At 44.7% G+C, this 21972-nt stretch overlaps 1 protein-coding gene and 1 long non-coding RNA gene across 6 annotated transcripts in view; one reads left to right on the top strand and one right to left on the bottom strand.

Annotated features, from left to right (window-relative positions):
* The window catches only part of LOC120597441 (uncharacterized), a 38429-nt gene that overhangs the window by 2740 nt on the left and 13717 nt on the right, over positions 1 to 21972 (top strand). For 2 of the 4 annotated variants that reach the window (XR_005651381.1, XR_005651380.1), the window contains exons 2-3: positions 1814 to 1892; positions 12911 to 13502. This is a non-coding gene — a long non-coding RNA (uncharacterized LOC120597441). Of the gene's footprint in view, positions 1 to 1813; positions 1893 to 12910; positions 13503 to 21972 lie in introns of those variants that run through there. The other 2 variants (XR_005651378.1, XR_005651377.1) reach the window with 1 other exon arrangement.
* Positions 7455 to 21972, bottom strand: part of GABBR2 (gamma-aminobutyric acid type B receptor subunit 2) — a 331972-nt gene continuing 317454 nt past the window's right edge. The window contains exons 16-19 of one of the 2 annotated variants that reach the window (XM_039856049.1): positions 19807 to 19989; positions 16278 to 16407; positions 12718 to 12835; positions 7455 to 10073 (exon numbers count right to left, since the gene is read on the bottom strand). In XM_039856049.1, coding sequence (XP_039711983.1) covers positions 9908 to 10073; positions 12718 to 12835; positions 16278 to 16407; positions 19807 to 19989 — 597 coding nt within the window. In that variant the 3' untranslated portion in view covers positions 7455 to 9907. The remainder of the gene's footprint in view (positions 10074 to 12717; positions 12836 to 16277; positions 16408 to 19806; positions 19990 to 21972) is intronic. The other variant, XM_039856048.1, reaches the window with a different exon arrangement.

Genomic DNA, 21972 nt, shown 5'->3' with positions numbered 1-21972 from the left:
GAATACTCAGTCTTATTGAAATGTGTTTTAAAAAATTTAGGCTTTCTGGTCAGCAAAACATCATCACATACTTTCTAACATCTATTTTTTTGAGTAATATCATTTCCAGTTGATAATAGCCCCCAAAATTCATGTTTATTTGTCACAGGATTTTCAAATACATAATTTTTAACACAATTATGTTCATTTAAAGTTATTTGCAAATAGTGTTCTCATTGGCAGTTTTCCTATAAAATATTGAATCAGGCAAACAGAAACAATGTTTAGATTTGCATGTATACCTCATAATATAACATGATCTGGGAGGTCAGACTAGGCTCCCCAGCTAGCTGGTGGGATCATTGCAACGATTGTCCACTCCGTCAGTCAAATTTTGCATAACTGAACATAATGGAAATTCAGTTCCACACATCAAGTCCATGTTTTGTAGCGTTTGGTTCTAGAATCTTGAAAGAAATGACCTGACATCGCGGACATTGAACACTGTTCTATTTTATTTTTCATTTCAAATTCTGAATATAAACCAGATTCTGCAAAAGGAAATTGAGTTCCAGGGCAACTTACTTTTAAAATTACTTTATATTTTGAAAAATCAAATAACATGGGGGAACATTTTATATTTAATTTTCACAAATTTATAATCCAGAGAATTGTAAAACTAGACTTCCATGTTTTATGTTCTTGGTATGGTTGGCAAAAAATGTAGCAACATCATTTAATGGGCAGGGAGAGAAAATTCCCATGGGAAATTAAATGTCAAATCTTGGTTATACCTTCATCACTTCTCTAGTATCTGTGGAGTTAGACTGTCTAGATTTGAATTCTAGCTCCATTATCACCAGATGTCTGACTCTGAACAAGTTACTTAACCTCTCTGTGCCTGAGTTTCTTCATCTGTGTAACAGGGTAATCATAATACCTTCCCTGTAGTATTATTTCATGATTATTTGAGATAAACCACGTAAGTGCTTACACAGTGTCTGGCCCATAGAGAGCATTTAATAAGTGTTAGCTACTAGTATTAGTATGAGTTCTAGGAATCGTGAGTTCTTTGACCTATTAGGGACCTCCCAACATTCATTTGATCCAGGTCATTATCCAGACTTTCTTATTTCTATTCAAGATTCCATAACTAAATGCACTAAAACATGTGCTTGACATGTGGTTACCCCTGGTGGGTATGGAGAGTGGGGAAGGTGGTACACAGATTCTCCCTTCTTGGGGAGTGGGTGTTGCAGCAAGAAACTGGGCGAGGGAAGGAATTAAATTTGGGGGTTTTTGACACTACCTCGATCATAGAATTTTCCCTTCCTCTCTCTTCTTTCCTCTTTCCTTCCATCCCTACCTTTTCTTCTTTCCTTTTTAGCCCATTGTCTCATCAATTTATCTATATAATCTCTTGTCTTATAGAACCCGGGTTTTATTGAGTTTTCTTGAGACTATAGAGCATATGAGATTTGGCATTTACTTCCGTTTCCTGCAGGAAATATTTTCCCAAAGTATGTTCAGTCTCAGCTTCTCGTATGCTAGTTGTCTTTATGCTGCAGAATCTTAATAGACTCTGCGTGGATTTTTTTTTTCCATGTCCAAGAAAAGGCATATTTTATTGAGGTATATACTCATGATGTGTGATTATATATGTGTGTGTGATTTTTATATTATATATGTGTGTATATGTAATATACATATTTATATTTTTATATATGTATGTATAAACATACATATATGTGTGTGGTTATATGTATATGTGTATATATATAAAATCATAAATCATAAGTGTACAGCTCAAAGAATTTTCACAAAGTAAACACAGGCCTATAACCAGTGCTCAGATCAAGAACCAGAACACTACCAGCCCCTAGAAGTCCCCTCAGACCAACTTCCCCACCAAGGTAACCACTACTGTGATGTCTAATAGATTAGTTTTGCTTGTTTTTGAACTTTTTATCAATGGAATCTTACAGTACATCCTCTTTAATGTCTAGCTCCTTTCACTTTAGATGCTTTTAGATTTATTCGTATTGTTACATGTAGTTGTACTTTTTTGCATTTCCACTGCTGTATAATATTCCACTCTGTGAATATACTGCATCATATTTTTTTCTCTTCTACTGTTGATAGCAATTGGATATTTTCCAGTTTTTGCCAACCTGGTCATTTCTAAGCAAGAAATATATCCAGGGATGGCATTTCTCCCCAGAAGGGTGAGCATCTTCTATCTTGCTTCCCCTGCCCTGGGATGCTGGCAGAATCCTTCTGCTAGATGTTGGTGGCCTGAGTGCTCCAGGATTCAGTGGGCAGGGGTTGGAGGTGGTGAATCTGGGCAATGGGCAACTTGGGCAGAGTTTTGTCTCTGTATAGCTTTTTCCCTGTTGGTGGCCTGCCTGGACTCCAGTGTAGTAAGGGTTTCCCCAATCACATTGACTGTCTGGGCCAGAGGCTGTTCAGACTGGGGTTTAGCGCCTCTGGCAACGCCACGAGTGAATCTCAGAGGTGTACAAATCTTTGAACAAAAAAAAAAGAGTGTGCCCTAAGTCTCACCAAGTCTCTGGCTAGGAGTCTGGAAAATAATATCTGGAAGAAACAGAGGATGTGGTTGCTTCTGAGAAGGCTCCAGGTGAAAGGAAGACACAGTGTGAGCTGCTCAAAGTTGTCTGAACCATGTGCATATTTCCTAAATTTGTTGTTTATGGTGATAAAAATCCATAATATAAAACTTACCATTTAAACGAACAAAAAAGATTGTGTTTTCATTTCAAGATAATCTAAAACGACTTAAATAGGCATATTCTGGGTCATCTGAATCCAGCTACTTGTGATGAGGCGGTTTAAGGAAGTAGTAAAGAGTATGTGCTCCAGCCTGGGACCGCCTGTGTTCAAACTCCAGCTCTATATTCCTGCCCTGTGATCCAGGACAGCACTCACCCTCTGTGCCTGTGTGTCTTTAGTTGCAAAAGGGTGGCAATAATCATTCCTACTCTAGGGTCCCTGTGAGATCTATGCCTGCACAGCAGTTAGCCTAGTGTTTACAGAGCATCAGTATTTGATTTGTGTGTATTATCGGGGTGGCCCCATGACTGTGAATGGCTCTTGAGAAAAAAAAAGTAAAGGTGGATTGAACAGAGAAGTGATGTGTTAGAGCCTAGTGAAGGCCAAATGATATCATGGCCTGCTGAATAAATGAAGTTTTCACAGTAGTTTAAATAAAGAAAAGCAGTGTGATAATTGAGTCATCACACTAGGCAGGCTGAATTCAAAGGAATGTGCCTGGGAGCAGTTGGCGCTGTGCTCCTGTCGTGAGCTGCACTTTATTTTTAAACAAAATCTCATTTATCCCATTAAATCAATGTTGTTAATATATTTTTTATTGGTTTTGTCATTTTGTTTGCATTTAATTTATAAATTTGTTTGGCTTTTATATGAAGGATATAAGCATCTGTTTATAACTAGTTGGAATGTGTTTAGGTAATTTTCTTTATAAAAACAATTTAAGTCAATGCCATGTCTTAAAAGATGTTCCTACAGTTTTCAAGTTTGAGGAACACTGCCTTGGATCTTTTGCACTGGAATTCAGATGGAGAAAAATCAAATGTGTTTCCTCTTGATACAGAGCTCTAACTCCCCATGAGTGCCAGAACTCTCCAGTCACAGGCTGGTGGACCAGAGCAGAAAGAGCAGCCATGACCTTGAGAGCAAAGACAACTGAGCTGATAGCTCTTCAGCATCACCAGAGTCGGCAGGCGGGCAGTTTCTCCAATTTTACCCCACTTTAAAGCTGTGCATGTGGACTTTATTTTGTGATTCAGGTGACCATGGAGTTGCTGGTCTTGCTTTCTAGTGTTTCTACCTTTTCATTCAGGATCTTTGAGATTTATGGCTCTATGGGATAAAATGTTTCCTGTTACTTATGTAACCTCAATGTCAGCAAGGGTGACGATGCCCTGTGAGGTCTAGAGGGGGTTAATCCACACTTCCCTTTCCCTCCCATACCTGGCTTTGGAAAAGGACAGTCAATGCTTTTCCAAAACTTCTGTGCATTTCTGGGGAGCTGACTTGCCCACAGTCACCTGCAGCAACGCGTTCCTGCTTGTGCAGGGGACATATTTTCCCTGCTGCGTCTTATGGTTGCTTCTTTTATTCCCAATTTGGCCTTCACCCAGACCTAAATAGAATCAGTCCCTTACTTTCATTTCCACCAAAACCCTTGAGACTTTTGCTTGTCTAGTAAGTGAAGGTTTAGGGAGATTTTGCAAGAGGGATTGAAGTGAAGAGAAGGAGAGGGTTTACTTCTTAGAAACACGAATGACTTAAAATCGATTATCTGACATCTCTGTTTTAAAAGTCTTTTGGCCACACTGCTATGTTACTTGAACATTGTCCCCTTCTCTCTCATCTTTCTCTCTCCTTCCACTCCCAAATTTCTAGTCTTTTATAATAAAACTGTTGCCTTGTCTCTTTTTTAGCCGTCTTCAGAATCTCACCTTTCCCCCCACAGAGTGTGTCAAGATATTAAGTTTCCTACTTAAGATGCATTCTGTCGTCAGGAGATGAGATGATTGCCAGCTGCCCCATTGCACTTATCGAAGCTGTTCACTTTACAGTCTGCGTGTCTGGGAAAGAACAAGTATCACCTCAGTGCTTAAAAGCACTTTCATTTACCTGAGCCCCTGGATGAGGTATCATGTTCATTTTACAGATGTGGGGCCAGAAGCTCAGAGAGGTTGAGTGAATCATCCAAAGCCACACAGACAGATAAGTTGAGGAGTAGAAATCTGTACCCAGGTCTGAAGATTATGAAATACGACCCATGTCATCACACATAGACAGGTTGTGTGATGTCTCATTATTCAGGGATCTGAGGCCACATGAATCTTGGTTTAAATGATTAACATGCGACAACCTGGTTGGCCTTGGAAGGAGCCATAGCGGCCCCAGCAGATATGCGTATCCTACATGAATCGGACTGCCAGTTTCTTCCCTACTTCTTCCTCTTCCTTCTCTCTTTTGCTGGCCAGCTCCTGCTCATCTTCAGGTCTACATATAGGACTGGCTACCTAACCTGTGGGGCCCAGTACAAAATGACAATGCTAGACTCCTTGTTCAAAAGTTATTAAAAATTTCACAATAACAATAGCAGAGTATTAAGTCAAGTACGGGACTCTTGTAAGAGACTACACAAGTTAAACACCAGTGAAGCCAGCCCTTTATGGAGGTTAAAACCCCCAGGAAACATTCTTTGGCTCCCTATTCTAAGCGAGGTGCTTATTGCATGCTCTTGTCATTTGCTCTATATGCGTCTGTCTCCCCATTGGTCTGCGAGCTTCTTGAGACCTGTGTCCTGTTTCCTGTTGTTCCCCTGGTGCCCAGCACAGGCCCTGACAAAGGCAGGGGTTCAGTGGATGCCCCATTGGGAATTTGGGGATGTGAAACCTGGAGGAACCAGACAGTGAATTGTCATCTCCAGGCAAGACCCATCCACCCAGGACCATGCAAGGTCAGACCAGGTATGACCTAGGAGCCTGGGGGGACTTGCCAGGGGTTTCAGGCATGGGGTGGAAGTAGGGTAGGGAGTCAATTTTTCTTCAAGAGAGTGTATTAGTCATTTATTGGAAATGGTCTTTCTTTTCAGTCATAACTAAAGGAAAACAAAGAGAACCCTTTTAAAAAGAACAAAGTGCAACACGGCTCTCTGGGCTTCTCCTTTAGATTTCAGTTAGCACGAACTTGCTCCTTAAGGCCTAGCAGGGCACGGACGTGAGTGCTGACAGTATGAGGGTTTTCATCAACGCTTGGGGAGCTTCTCTCTTTCAGATATGCTAAGAGGAGAGGTCAGATGTCTTTATCAGTTGACTTGATATTCAGTGAGGAAATATTCTGAAGACCTCTCCAGAACCCAAGTGGAGAGACATCTCTATGCCATGGTGTCCCACCCTGCGGCTGTTCCTTCTCTCTGTGGTCTTGGGTTAGGTGTGAGGGGGCAGACTCAAGGAACAGGGCTGGGGTCTCAAAGCCACGCCATCTGGGTCCCATGTCCACCCCCTCAGAGCCTTCTGCTTGACCTTGGCTCCTGTCGCTGGGCCTCAGTTTCCCCACCTATAAAACGAGAGTTTGGCCAAGACCTTTAAGGTCCTTCTTAGCTCTTATTTTCTGTGAATCTAGGTCAAGTAGAGAAGGAAGACCAATCAGGATTCTAGTTCTGTTCTTGACTTTGCTATGATTCACTAGGTGACCTTGGGTAAGTTCCTCTTCCATGCTGCACGTTTCCCATCCTCGAACATTCTATATCACATTAGAGGGCTACACAAAAGATGACACAGAGCAGGGCTTTCTCAGGGTCAGGTTCACCACTGAGTATCCGGGACACTAGAAATCTCCAGCCTGGGACCAATCTTCCAGTGAGGTCTGAGTCCAGAACCCCTGTTACTGGGACCTGCACCCAGTCACGTGGCCTGCTTTGACCACCTTGCCCTTGCTTAGTCTTCCAGACCCAGTAACCAATACGAACACGCCTTGGGCAAAATATTTAATTCTGCCAAAGCCTCACTGAAGCCAGATCTGTGCCAGGGGAGGGGGCCTGATGCTGGATGTGACATCGAGGAAGCGTATGGGACCCCATACTCAGGGAGCTCATGGTCAAGGGTGGGGAGGAGAGGCCAGCGTGAGCATGTACCCAGTGCCGTGAGGGAAGGATAGCATCCTCAGCACAGAAAATAGGAGGGGAGGATTTCATGTTGGAGGATCTAGGAGGGTGTTTTGGATGGGCCCTTGAAGGATGGGGAAGATTTGAGAGGGAGCTGCAGGCTGAGCACACACTGTGGTAGAGGAAGTGTCAACAGTCTGTAGGGTCCAAGGAGAGGCAGGTGATGAGGCTGGAAAGGAACATGGGGCCAAATCTCACAGGCTGTCATGGCCTGGAGAGGGAGTCAGGGCTGGCGGGGTAGGGCAATGAGGCTTCTGGATTAGTCAGGAACCTTTTGGTTGCAAGTGATGGCAACTGAACTTGAACTAACTGGGCAAAATGGGTGATTTATTGGAAGAACTGAGATGCCAAGGAAAGCCTGAACATCCTAGCATGGGAAGGCCAGGGTGCTGCTGGCCTTCAGGAACAGCTACCCAGGGACTCGGGCACCATCAGGACCCATCTCTTGATCACATTTCTTTCCTTGTTGACTCCATTTCTCTCTTTCATGCCGACTAAACTTCTCTACATGAAGGAATCCTGGGGAAGGGACTTACTGGCCCAGCTCAGGTCAGGTTCTCACCTTGGACCCATCACCTGTGGCCAGAAACTGGCCCTTGTGTTAACAGGGCTGCTGGGATACCGTCAGCAGAAGGCATGGAGGGCAGCTTCTGAAGGAAGGGACAATGCTGAGCAGACCAGCCAGCCCCCCCAGTTTCGAGCAGAGGAATATGGCCTGGTCTGACCTGCATTTTGGGCTTATGTGTAGGCATTCAAGATGAGAGTGTTTTTCCTTTTATTCATAAAAACAAATTTGCAACAATTTATTAAAAATCGATACCATGCAATAGGGGTATGAGAAATTCCTCATTTACATTTGATTCTGGCAGTTCCAGTCTAATTTAAAGCGTTTGTGCACTAACATCATTGGAGAACGCCTTCAGGCTGAAGCCTTTTCGGAAATGTACGGTGTGTTTGCTGCATATAAAAGAACAGACCGTTAAATAGCTAGAGTCACTTCTGTGGGTCTTGTTATTTGCAGGGAAATTAAAAAAAATGGGTGAACCTACAGTATCATTAAGACAGAGAATGTACTTTGTGGGTTAACCTAGAAGACTGTGCGCGTTCAGGAGTCACAATGGGTTACGGACGTACACTCACCTCCGACTGTCCAATACTTTTGTTTCTTTTTTTTCCTGCTATGCTGGAATAATATTTCTACAGGTATTTTTTTTGTGTGTGTGTGTGTGTATACATTATGTACAATGAATTGTCTCTTTCCCTTTGAAAAATTAACGTGGCCCTTTAAATTAAATCTGATTTTGGTGAAATCAAGAAAGCAAGTAAATACTGGTAATACACAGTGAGCGACAACACCGATTTTTAGTGCCTAAACAGACAATGACTTCAACTTGACCTGTGATGTGTTAACATTTTTTTTTCCCCTAAAAGCTACATTACCTCCATAACCTCTCTTTGGGGGAGGGGAGAGGAAAGCTACGCTACGTGAAATAGGGGGTTTCGAAATGTTGGCGATGGTAAGATTCCCGTGGGCCCTTTTGTCAAAGCCTGGTGGTGACAGCGGTATATTCCTGACTTCAGTGGTCTGGGAAGAGATTATTGCCTGCCGGTTGAAGCTGCCATTAGGTTTCTTTAGGGAGCGAGCAACTGCTCAGTTGTGCAGACGTCCTGGACGTTGTCATTCAGGCCTTTCTTTAGCAAAGAATGAACCTGTCTAGGAATGTCACAAAAGTCAGAGGGAGCCTCTTTCCAGCGGGGCTGATCCTGGTAGAGGGCTATGCTGGGAGCGTCTCTAGGCCACACCCCTGGCTGTCACGAGGGCTGAAGGTCATGGTCATCTTGGTACCTCACAGGTCAGGGCCGCTTCACTGTTTGGTTATGAAGCTTTCCTGGATTAGATCAAATTTTGATCCTCAGAATGACCCTGTGAGGTAGGCAGGATGGGTGTTATTTCAACCCCTATTTGTTAGAGAGGGGAAACTGAGGCTCAGAGAGACACCAGTGACTTGCCCAAGGTCATGAAGGGAGTCAGCAGTGGAGTGAGGACTTGAACTCAGGTCTCTCTGACTCCTAGGCCAGTGCTCTATGGGGTTCAATTAAAAAGGAAGAGTGATCTTACGAACAAGAATCAGTGTGCTGACTGATCACTTCCGTGACCCCCAAGGGCAGAGCTCACCAGCTTGTCTGGATGGAAGGCTACCTTCTGGAAGCCTCAGGAAGCCCTCAGCTAGCAACTCCTTCCCCTACGACTACAGGGATGTCTTCTAGAAGAATGCCCCTGCTTCACTTTGGTCAGAAACAAAGTTAGTGGGGAAAAAAAAAAGAACCCAAACAACCTGGCCAGCCCTTGGGCCCTGATGAGAGAGGTTAAAGTGCACAGTCTTTCTTTTTTTTTGTGTATGCTGGGAACAGACATTCCATGATTAGCTCAGGTGGCCCCCCTTATTACCGGGAACACCTGGTACAAACACAAGGACATGGCCAGTGTGGTGGGTGCATGACCGACTGTCGGTGAATGCTGCAGAGCGTGTCTGCAGTGACGTGCCCTAAATCCCCACAGTCCAGAACGGGTGTTATTGTGTTAATGTGTGGCATTTATCAGAGAGTAAGGTCCCACTGGGAGGCATGCGAGTCAGCCTGCTCCCAGCTCTCGGCCACCTGCCGCAGAGCTGCACCTGGCTGCCCTTCCTGCAGGCTCCCTGTTCCAGGAAGGCCAGGGTTGGCTGGACTGGCAACTGGGGGCCTGGCTGCCCTGCCCACCTCCTTCCCCACAGGGGAGAAGGGCTGGCCTGGGGGGCCACAGCCAGCGATGCGTGTGCAGAGGCAGAGGTGGTTTCTCCGGAAGCCCCTCACCTCTTCCCAAGGCTGTTCAGTGACTTCTAGCTGGAGTTTTAGTGACTCTCTCCTTGTCTAGGATTTTTTTTTTTTGCAGTTTCAAATATCCCAATTCCTTGTTTTCAGACATTAAGGAAGAAGTCATTTCCATTCCTCTTCTTTGTGAAAGAATAAAAACTTCCCAAATAAGGCGCAAGGTCAGGTGCCAAGTGCCCCCCATTCTGTCCGCCTGAGTGCCATTCGAGCAGTCCCACAAAGCCAGCCGTGGCGCCCAGCTTCTCTGCAGCCACAGCCGACAGTGTTCCTGTAGCAGATGCCTCTGCTCCATGTGGTTCTGTCATGGGGGAGGCCCTGGCCCCAGGCCTCCCACCCTTACAGGCCCGAGACCATAACTCGGAAGGAGGGTGGCACATGTCTGTGACGGGGGCTGGCGGTGGGGCTGACACAGGGGCTGACACAGCTGGCGTCCACGCCTCCAATGGACGGGAGGTAGGCGTGGTGGAGGATGGGGAGCTGTAGGGACAGCCGGCGCTGGATGCTGTAGCAGGGAGAGACAGAGAGAGGGAGGGGTGTTAATGAAGGGTATCTGCCTGCTCACTAGAAAGTTTCTTGGACTTGCTTTGGCCAAGAGGCTGATGGTAGGAGCAGAGTTTTCTCTGAATCCAAGATCTGTCCATCCCATCATATAACCACTCACCCATCTAGCAGATATTTAATGCAGGCCTACATCTGCCAACTACTGCCCTGGGGATAACCAGGGAGGCAATAAGCAAGGAGGATGCTTCTTGAGCTTTCGGTGACTCCTTTCCAACAGGGCTTTACTGCAAACACCGACAGTTCTCTTCTCCTGCCCTTGCAGGCCTCCACATGGACTTGGCATTGAGTTCCATCCCTGGAAGGCTTCTCAGCTTCCCTGTCCTTCCCCACTGACTCTGCTGTCCTTTCCTTGCCCAGGACCTCAGCCCTTCTTGCTGGGCCAATTCCAATAGGTTCCTTCTGGGTCTTTTGGCTTCTTAGGTGACTAGCGTTCTTTTCAACACTGGGACGGGACACTCAGGGCTCCCTAAGATCTGTCTCTCGCCAAATTCACCAGTTGAATCTTCTACTCCCTCTCCCTGCAAACTCTACCCTCTGGTGGCTATGTTCCCCTAAAACACCGATCATGGCCTCTCGTCCTGCCTTTGCACACACTGTTTCCCCAGCCTGGAGTCCTCTCGTTCCACCCTTGATCTGACGAACTGCTTTTTTTTTTTTTTCGAGTTCCAGTTCAGATGTCATCTTCTTTGTGCTAACTCACTCAGAGAGTGAGCCCCTTCCTCTTCTAAGCCCCCAGAGCCTTCAATGCAGTCAGAAAAACCAGAGCTAGGAGGCGAGTCTGAGTGAGTGATGGAGGAGTAGAGGACGGGGAGAAAGGGAGCTGCCTTCTGACTCCCTTCTCACTGCCACGCCCTTCCGCCCGCCTTCTCATTAGTCTTGGGACTGGCAGGTCAGCAAGTCACCTTAACTGCCGGAAAGGCTGCTCTGGGGGAACATGCCCAGGCCGCTGCCGCCTGGCTCTGCTCAGCTGCACTTTGTGCAGTTCTCCATGGCATCTGGGAAGTTGCATTCCCTGTATTCTTAGGCCTTCTTATGTCTCAGGTAGGGAAACAACCCAGATCTTCATAAAAACCCAGTAGGTAAAAATAGTATTGCTCTTCCCATTATAAAGACTAGAGAAGGGTACAAAGTTGATGTAACTTGCTCACGGAAACAAAGCCAAAACTGAGAAGGTGGGACTCTGGCTTCTTCTGTTAAGCCACAGAGCTTTGTGGGAGAGGCCCATCCATATATGGGGGCATCCTCCTCCCAAAAGGGTGTGCCCTGGGGTATATGTAGGACATTGATGGGGTTCTGAGATAAGTGAGGACCAATGCAGTACTGCTCCCACTCCCTAAGAACCTGTTGGCCAGAAGGACTTCTCCCAAGAGATACTTCACTGGTGCTCATGAGATAAGAGTGTTGGAGATCTCATTTTGAAATTAAAGTTGAACTTACGTAATGTCAGCTATGATCTATTCCTTAAGGCAAGATGGTATTTACGAAGAGCCCAGGAAAAGGGGAGCTGAAGAATAAACTCTGACCTGGGAAAGGGTGCCCTGTCTGAGTACCTGGGAAAGTCTGCCTGGGCGAGGTGAGCATTTGTGGTTTTCAGTGCCACGGCATTCTGCTGTCTGGCGGGATCCTGTTTATCTTCTCATTTATTCAATAGACGCTTGCCAAGGACCCATCAGTGCTGAAATCTGTATTCAGTCCATATAAAGGACTCATATCTTAACCATCAAGGTGCTTACAGCCTAGGGGAGGGATCTGATAGGTAAACCACTGACAAATGCCATGTAACCATCAGTAATTGTTCTGGACTATAAGCCGGGGGAGGCCTTGGAGCTAATTGGGTTGAGAGGCTATCAGCTCTAACACTAAGTGGCCCCAAATGACATCGCTGTTGGTGATTCAGCTGTTTTTGTTGGTTCCTTACCACTTGTCACTTCCCAGGAGCCGGCCTGCAGAGCTGACATTTCTAATCTCTGCTTCCAATCTGCTGTTGAGCTGGGAAGAACTAAAAACTGGTGGAACAAAGCAAACTGAGATGTCTAGGTCTTTGCTTAGATGTCACCTTCTCATTGAGTCTTCTCCGACCACTCTATTTAAAATTATACTTCCTAAGCCCCTCTTACACTCTGTTTTTCTCCAAAGTACCTATCATTTAACATACTAGGTTTTGCTTTTAAAAATTATTGTCTCACCAGATTGCAAACTCCATGAAGGGAGGGATTTTTGTCCGTTTTCCTCACTGCTGTGTCTGACACACAGTAGGTCTCAATAAGCCATAGTTAAATAAATGCACATAGCAAGGTGAAATTTTATACATAACGAAAGCAGTGTGCAATAGTGGAGAACATGGGATTTGATATTGGACAGACCCGAGTTCAAATCCCATCTCCTGCACTTGGCGCTTGGGTGAGCTCTGACAAGTCACCTCCCTCTTTTGAATATTAGTTTTCTCATCTGTAAAATGAACATTGTCATTTGACCTGCATCATGGGATTGCTGTGGCATTCAAACAAAATAATGCATATGGAAACATTGTGCAAATTGTAACTGTCATATACTCTTTGGCAGTAATTCTCGGAGAAGGTACTTACTGTTCTGGGGAGTTTATATCTTCTATAGGATCTTTGCATGTTCGGGAGGGCTCTGTCGTGTTCCACTGTAGCTGGGGATTTTGATCGAGGTGATTTTTTAAAATGGCCTTTCCCCCATCTGAATGCAAAACAACAATATCACAACACATTCTATTAACTTGATTTTTAAAAATCAACAACGCAATCTTTTTAGGATGCTTCCTAAGGAGAGAGAATGCAAAAGATCCCAGCATTCCTCTGCATTCTCCAAGCCCAGATCTCTCCAGCAGCTGTCCTAGAACCAAGGCAAGGAGCTGAGATGCCTCCACCTAGCAATGGAAGTGGTGTGTCATGCTGAGGTTGTGTACGCCATGCCCTGCACCCTCCTTTTCTCCAAGAATAACAGAAAAAAAGTCAACTGAGTTAGGCAGCATAACTTAGAAATGAGAGGTTCTAATCTAAAGGCCCTTTTTACTGGTGCATAGAAATATAATGACGAATTAAAAAACCTTCCAAGGCATATTTTGCACATGACTGCTAAGAATTGAAAAGAACACTAATAATAGCTGATGGGAGTATAAATTGGCATAATCTTTTGGGGGTTGCTGTCAATAAGGATCAAACACTATAGAAAATGTGTATCTTTTACTCAGAATTGCCACTTCTAGGAATTTTCCTAAGGAAATGATTCAAGATGTGTGTGAAGATACATGCAGGATGTTTAAATCGGCATTGTTTACAAAAGCAAAAACTTCGAACCCTAATTTATCCAGTAATAAGGGATTACTTACATACTAACATGTGAGTCTGAGGTCTCCAGTCAAAGAAACAGAGTATAGCCACAGAACATGATGAAACAGATATTCTCAGCCCCCCTTGTGCTTCAGACCACATGGGGGGATGTAAAGAAATATTAAATATAAAAACCTGGCCTCCGCCTGACAGATTTGGATTTCTTTGCTTTAGAGAGGAGTGCTGTTCCCTTTTCATTTTTTTCCTTTGAGGTGGGTAACTTGATATGAGTCATTTTGCACCCATGTGAGTAAAATCGATCTTCCTTATTTATGAATTCAGCATTTATAAACTTGCTTACTTGCTAAAATTTATGTGTAACCCCCAAATTAATACTTGTCATGCTTTCGTGGTCACTGGTTGACACACACAGAGTGTCAAAAAATTTGAGTCGCCCAACATGCACATTCCCAGCTGAGGTCGAAGAAGGTGACAGTCAGCCTTCTTGTTCCAGCTCCTTTTGCAGTCTATTTAGGGCCATGTTTTTCACATTTTTGTGCTTTGTGTTGATGATTCCACTGTTTAAAATGGGCCCCAAGAGTAGTGCTGAAGTGCTGTCTAGGTTGTGATGTGTCTGAAGGAGAAAGTATGTGTTTTAAAATAAACTTCATCCAGGCATAAGTGATGGAGCTGTTGGCTGAGAGTTCGATACTAATGAATCAAAAAAAAAATATATTAAATAAGGTGCCTTTGAACAGAAACACACATAAAACCAAGTTATGTATTTGATCGGCTGACAGAAATATCACCTGCAAGAGGCTTGCAGGAACCTAACCCTGTATTTCCCCCAGGAATGATGGTTCAGGACTCATGAATTCACGGTTCACAGTGACATTACGACACATAATTACCGTGAATAACAAGAGTTACTTGAGAATGCCCATTTCCCCACCTGTTTCCTCACACTCGAAGCAACTTTTTCATCTCTGGTCTTTGCCAGTTTTATAGGCGAAAATGATATCTCATTGCAAATTTAATTCAAACTCCTTTAATAAGGAGTGAGGTTGAACATCTTTTCATAAGTGTAAGAATGACCTGTATTTCCTTTTATGAGAACTTTTTGACCATTTTTCGTTTGGGTTGTTGGTTTTCTCCTTGTTAATTTGCATATTCATATGCATTTGCATAATTATATGTACTTTGCTTATAATTACATATGATTTCTCCTTATGTGTAAGGGAATAAGTGTTATCTGAGTTATAACAATTTTTGGCTTACACTGTTGTTTAGTTTTTTGACTGTACTTGTGATGGCTTTTGCATTGTAAAATATTTTTCTTTCGTAGTTCAATTTATCACCCTTTTTTTTTGTGTGTGTGGTTTCTGTATTTTGCATCAAACTGAAAAAGGCTTTTCTTCCTCTGAGATTATAAAATAAATTCTCCTATGCTTTCTTCATGGCTTTATTTTTTATATTTAAATATTTTACCTATTTGGAGTTTATTTTTGCATAAGGTATGAGGCAAGGATCTAACTTTATTCTTTTCTAGATGGTCCATTTATCCCAATGAAATTTATTGAATAATTCATTTTCCCCATGCAAATTTGAAATACCCAATTTTACCAGATACTAAAATTACTAGGAATAGTAATTTTTCAATTTCCTTGTTACTTATCTCAGTTTAAACATTTTTAATAATCAATGTCTTATATAAGTTTATAACATTGCTTTTATAAGAATACTTATTAACTATATAAGAATAAAAGAAATAAAAAAATTTTATTGACTTGAAATAATTTTATAACAAATTAATGAATATATGCTGATGACAAAATGCAGAAAATAGAAAGGTACATAAAATGAAATGTAAAAGAGTCCCTTCTCACCCACCCTCTGCACTGCACTGGTCCCCTTCCATGCAGGTAGATACTATTAACAATTTTGTGTTTGTTCTTCCAAATCTTTTTAGAAATGCACTTACACACACATGTGCATTTATATGGATCATAATGCTGGTCTTCATCTTGCTTTTTCACTTGGAGATCTTGCCATATCTACACAAATAGATCCACCTCATTTTTTAAGAGCTGTATTATGTGTCGTGTTTAGCTGTATCATAGTTAATAAAACTATCCCAAATGATGGATATTTAAGTTTATTCCAGTTTTCCTCCCCTAAAAATAATGTTGTGAAGAACAGCATGTGTCTACATCTCTGCCCACGTGGGAATATATCCAAGGGACAGACACCCCTTAATGGAATTGCTAGGTTAAGAGGCTGAACATCTAACGTTTGGAGGGTGCCAGATTGGCTTCCAAACCATTGGAAGGAGGATACTCATTTCCACACACTTTTACCAACACTGGTGCTCTTTTAAAATGTTTCTGAAATGTAGGCAAAAAATGGCTTGTGTTACTTCAGCTTGCATTTCCCAGGTGGTTGAGGTGACTGAGGGTCATGTCATATCCCACTAACCATTCCTTTCCTGTACATTGATGAGGTGCATTTGAAACCGAGAAATGTTGTTGGGAGAAGTACAGGTAAACTCTCTGTTAAGAGCAATATACTCCCAGTCAGAACACTGGGAATGCTGGCTACACTGTGTACAAGTGCAGCCGGAGCCCAAGCGACTGAGAAACTGAAGCCCCAGCTCTAGGCAAAGTGGGGTTCCAGATGGACACCGAACTGTGGTCAGAAGGTAGGTTCAGATGCTCTAGCTCTGCCTGTGTGACTTCAGATAAGCCCTGCTCCCTCTTTAAGCTTCAGTTTCTTCACCTGTAAAATGGAAGGTGGATGGCTGGTGTCTGATACCCAGGGCCCCATGTTCCAGGGGCCCTGCCCCCTCTTACCTGTGCTCTCAGTGAAATTCCCCAGGTTGAGGATGTCATTGAGCTCTTGGTAGTGGTTCTGTTTAATGTAGGTGGTCTTTTCTGGTGTGTCCTGCAGCTGCATGGTGACCTCTTCCAAGTCTTTATCCAGCTAGAAGACAAAGGCTCCAGCTGAGTCAGAGCCCCTGGCCCGGCCCTGGCAGCCAGGCCATGGGAGCCAAGCAGCAGCTCACAGGGTCACAGGGCTGGGTCTCGGGCTGGCTTTGGGAGGGCACTGAAGGCTAGAGGGGCTGCTGCGTGTCAGAGAAGAGACATAGAAGGCCCTGTCAGTTCTTGTTCTGGGAGAAGCTGTGGTAAGAGGGGCCTGGGATTTGCAATGATGCATCCAGTGCAGTCTTGTACCTTGATGGGGCCACCAAGCAAGCCCAGGGAGGCAGGGTGGGAGAGTGTCATAGTGCAGGCTCTGAGCCTGGACCGGCCTAGGAACAAACCCAGGGCTGCTCCTTACTGGCTGATGAGAACTGAGTCTCAGTTCATTCATCTGTAGAATGGGTTAATAACAGAACCTACCTTATGGGGTTCTTCTGAAGATTAAATGAGATAATATAATAAAAGTTTAGCCCAGGGCTTGACACATAATAAGAGTAAGCTGCTACTATAATAATATTACTGTAATTATTATTATTGATAAGTAGCAGGACCCTGGGGGGCAGGGAGGACAGATCTGCAGGGCTGGCCAGCTCTGACCCTCACACCGTCACGGAGACTCAGCCTAGTAGGGGATTCTTCAGGGGAGTTGGTCGTGATGGATCCCAGTTGCCCCCAGGTTATGTAAAAATCAGATACAAACCCTGGACAGTTCAGCCCTGAGAAGCCTGGGGACTGTGTGTGTGTTGGGGAGTGGATGATAGTTGGGAAGAGTAGAGTGGGCATCATACTACAGTATCAGGGAGGGTACGTTATAAACTGTAAACTACAGTTCCGATGTCAAGAGTATAGCCATAAATTGTTTAATAAGTTTTCACATGGAGGAGGAGAGAGATACCTTTTTCTGTGTGATTCAAACAGCAGGGCTAGGATCAAAGGGTGGAAGTAACAGGAGGTTGGATCGTGATTTAATTCCAGGAAAAACAATGTAATATTTTAGGAGTTTTGACAGTGGTTTGGATATTCGGTTTCCTAGACAAAGTGAGTTAACTCTTCATTGCTGGAGCGTGCATGTAGCAGTCAAATGTCAAGGCACAGAGATGTGGCATTACTAGTCACAGAGGGGTCTGACATTAAAACAGAACCTGTGGTGGGCTTTTAAGGACAGAAACCTTTCCCACTTGGCTCCAGCGGCTGATGGAATGCCCCATGCTCAAGCAGCCAGCTTTACATGCACACACAACCGTATAGAGGATCTTTGTGGTAGACTATTGGGAGCCCCCCTCAGTTGAGGCTGGCAGATCTAGCAACTAAAAACATAGAATGCTCAGTCACATTTGAATTTCAAATAACAAGGAATCATCTTTTAGTATAACCCAAATATCGTACGGAATATATTTACACTAAAAATAGGCTTGGTTGTTTGTCTGAAATTAAAATTTAGCTGGGCATCCTGTATCTAATCTGACAACCCTACATCTCACTTTTTCCTTGTGACTGTGAGCTAGGGACTACATTTCCCAGCCTCCCCATGGCTAAGTGTGATGTGTAAGTTCTTGCCAATGGAACTGGAGTAAACCAAAATGTGTACAATTTTGTATCACTTGCTTAAAAGGCAATCTCGGGCATGGACTTTCATTCTTTTTTGTTCCCGAGACTGAGAAGCGGACAAGCCTTTAACTCAGCTTTAACTGTACCGCTGAGGAAAACGAACACCTTGGAGAGTAGCAAGAGTGAAGGGATCTCATCTGGCAATGACCTTGGGGAACAGAGCTGCCTGCCAATTTGGACCTCTCTCCTTAGGACCATTAGGTGAGAGACAAATAAATGTATATTTTCTTTGGGCCACTTTATTTTGAGGCTTCTTTGTTACAGCAACTTAGTCAGTATCCTAACCAACACATACTCCTTTGTTCCTTTCCTGTCTCATCAAATAAGAACTCATCTATTAAACACGTAGCCCAAGCGCAATGGGCCCAGTCACAATCCTTGACCCAAAGGGAGGGGTGGAGAAAGGGAAGGTGATTTGGTTTCCTTTTCCTGGTATACAAAGTCCAGAATTTGAGGTCTGGCCTGGGCACAGAGGAATCCGGTTATGGCCTCTCTGAAATACTCAAGAACCAGTTAAGGACCTTCAGGAGAAAGGTGAGGTCTGCTGCAGCAAACTCTCTCTCCTGACAAGTTTCTCCTCACCTTTTCCTCTCTTGAGGTACATCATACAGGTGTGGGTCATTACTGGGTTGTATTGGGAGAGCAAAAAATTGAGGGGGCACACAGTTAGGAAGCCACTTGTGAAATAATAGGAAATTATTGGCCGCTCCCCGCCACCACCCCGTTCCTGACACAGGGCTCCTGAAACCCTTATAATTTCTTGGGTGATAGGAGTGTCTTTTGTCCTAATGAGGTGATTCTGAGCGGGCTCCTGGATGAGTGCTGGTCACCAGAAAGAACGAGCCATGATTAGAAGCTTGGAATTTCCAGCCCTAGTCCCTATTCTCTTGAGAAGGGAGAAGGGCTGAAAACAGACTTAATGATCTATCATGCCTATGTGATGAAGGCTCCATAAAAACCCAAGAAATACAGGGTTTGGAGAGCTTCTGGGACTGGCAAACACACCCTTCCTGGAAAGGTGCATACCGCAGCTCCATGGGGACAGATGCTCCTGCGCTTGGGACCCTCCCGGCCTCATCCTATGGGTTTCTTCATCTGGCTATTTATCTGCATCCTTTATCATACCCTTTAATAAACTGGTAAATGCAAGCATTTCCCTGAGTTCTGTGAGCTGCTCTAGCAAACTGATTAAACCTGAGGGGGAGATTGTGGGAACCTTTGATTTGTAGCTAAATCAGGGAGAAGTTGTGGGTAGCCTGGGGACCTACTACTTGTCATTGGCATTTGAAATGGGGTGGGGGCAGTCTTGTGAGATGGAGCCCTCCAGACAGATGGTGTTAAAATGGAGTGAAATTGTAGGACACCCAACTGGTGTCACAGAGAATTGCTTGGTAATGGGAACAACCTCCTCGCGTTTGGTGACCAGAAGAATCAGAAGTGAAGGAGACATATAGGAGTCAGAAAACTGAATTTTTTCCACTCATGGCTGTAACCTGGGAGTTCACAAATATCTAAGAACGCCTTTCTTTCTGGGCACACCTTGAATCGGGGCATTGCTGGACCCCAGAGCCTGTGCCAGGTGGGCAATAAACTCCTGCTGGATTCTGACTAACGACCTCCTTCTAGTTCATGTTCCCCTGGTTCTTGCAGCCATAATGACAGCAGGCGGACTGCACGGCTGTGATGCAGGATGTCCTAGAGATGTGGGGAGCAGCGGCTGGGCGTCCCTGCACCTACACTCAGGACTCAGATGGGAGAGCGGGGTGCTGCCTGGCACTGCCGTGGGAGGTACCTCTGTGATTTTCATTCGCAGGCGATGGTTTTCTGACTGCAGGCCCTCTAGGCGGGATGTGCTTGCTTGGTTCACGCTGGTGACTGAGGTGGATGTTTTAGAATCTTCTTTCTTCTGATTCTGAGTGAACTGGAATCGTCTGTTCTGAGTTGCTGCATCTGGGTTTGTTCTCAGAGTGATGAGCTGAAAGGACAAAGCTAGGGTTGAAAAGAGAACCCCAAGGTCCTCCCTCCCCTTCCCATCCAGTCCCTCCCAGCAGGACCTACGCTGGGAGCAACAGGGGTCCCCAGAAAGGATACAGGCTGGGCATCTAGAGCTCTGGGCTCAGGCTTTTCTTTGCCACTCACTTGTGTGTGACCTGGAACAGGCCCCTTCCACTCGCTGAGTCTTGGTGTCCTTCCTTGCCAGTAGAAGTCTGGTCTCCTGACCCTGATTCCACCCGTATCCCAACCATCCTGCAGAGCTCACCTAGGGCCCCTTAGGCCTGGCTCCAGCTAAGGTTCACTCTGCCTTAGGCCTTCCGCCGTGTGGAAAATAAACCTGAAGGTGACAGTTGTGAAGACAATGTGATGGAGGAAAGTGAAGGCTTCTGCTTGTTAGACCCACTCATGAGTGATGGGGGCAGACTGATGACTAGCTCTGTCACTGAGAAAAGCATTTTTGTATGAAAGAAAAGGTTGCCATTTGATCCTGTTCCTACTCACTTAGTCAACACACACATCTTTAGTTCGTGGCAGGCTCTGGGCTCAGTACCGGAGATCAGGGGCCGTGGACCCTGACCAGGGGCCAGGGGCTGAGCTCTGGGGAGGGTCTGGAAGGATTGTGAGGATAAGAGAATCCCAGGGGGAAGAAATGGCGTGTGCCATGGCAGGGAGGCCTGGGGCTCAGGATGCTTATGGAGAAGGGCAGTTTGGATGGTGGGCAGGGATCTCTGGAGAGACTGGAGGAGACTCAAGGGTCCTGAAAAGCAGCCCAATATCAGACACCCAGTCCTGGAGCTGGGAGGGCCGTGAGGACCTATTGAGGGTGACGGAGCAGGGTGACACAATCAGAGCTGGGCTTAGAATCATCTGGAATCTTTTATAGGATGGTGAGAACATCAGAGAGCAGACAGAGGAGTGTGGTGCTGGCCTGGAGCCTGAGTAGGTGTTGACAGCTAGAGAAGGAAGGAGCACATATCAGAGGCATTTAGGGCAGAGATGATGCTGCTTGGGGACCGGGGAGGATGGAGGTGCCATGGACAACCTGTAGGGGACAAAGGACCTGGCGTGATCTCTCCTCTCCCAGTTCTCCTAGGTAGATGCTCCCTGACTTGGGCCAATAACTTCTTCCCAACTCAGTCTGTTTCTTCTTCTTCCTTTACTCTTGAGACACACTGAGATCAGACTTCCCTCTATACAACCTTTTTAGTACCAGGGACCAGTGCTCCTATGACAATCTAATGCCTGATGATCTGAGGTGGAGCTGAGGTGGTGATGCTTGTGCTGGGGAGCAGCTGCAAACACAGATGAAGCTTCCATTGCTCGCCACTCACTTCCTGCTGTGTGGTCCAGTTCCTAACAGGCCATGGACCAGTACCGGTCTGCAGCCCAGGGGTTGGGAACCCCTGCTCTATACAGACCAGCCGACTGCAGGGGGCACCTAAGAGTCAAGGCCTCTGACTCACTGCCTGCTGCTGGGTAGAATAACGTTTGAAAAATACCTCTTAGGGTGCCCTGAGGTCAGCTCTTCAGATGAATAGAAAATGTAAGTGGCTGTTAAAAATGGTTATTCCTTTGGATCCACTAATACTACTTCTGCCACGCTATTATAAGGGAATAATTGGAAACAAAGAAAACGTGGTATATAGAAAAAAGTTATTTATAATATTAAAAATCTGAAAACAACTAATGCTTACCAATAGAAGATCAAAAGGACAAGTAAATATAGCACTTTCCCTCAGTGATGGTCATGAATGTGGAAAAATACAAAGGACAAAAAATTAAGTGAAAAAGCAAACTATAAAGCAATATGTGTGCTGGAATTACAGTCATTTAAAAAAAATCACGGCCTAACCATTAAAAAAACACTGGAAGGAGCACGTCAAAAATATTTACAGTAAAAAAAAACAAAACAAAATATTAACAGTGATTATTTTGGGTGGTAAGATTATATATGAGATTTCTG

This window comes from Pteropus medius, unplaced genomic scaffold, assembly GCF_902729225.1.
Source record: "Pteropus medius unplaced genomic scaffold, Ma_sr-lr_union100, whole genome shotgun sequence".
NCBI classification, from domain to species: domain Eukaryota; kingdom Metazoa; phylum Chordata; class Mammalia; order Chiroptera; family Pteropodidae; genus Pteropus; species Pteropus medius.
The sequence above is the reverse complement of the archived record's forward strand: the minus strand, read 5'-3'. Positions and strand labels throughout refer to the sequence as shown.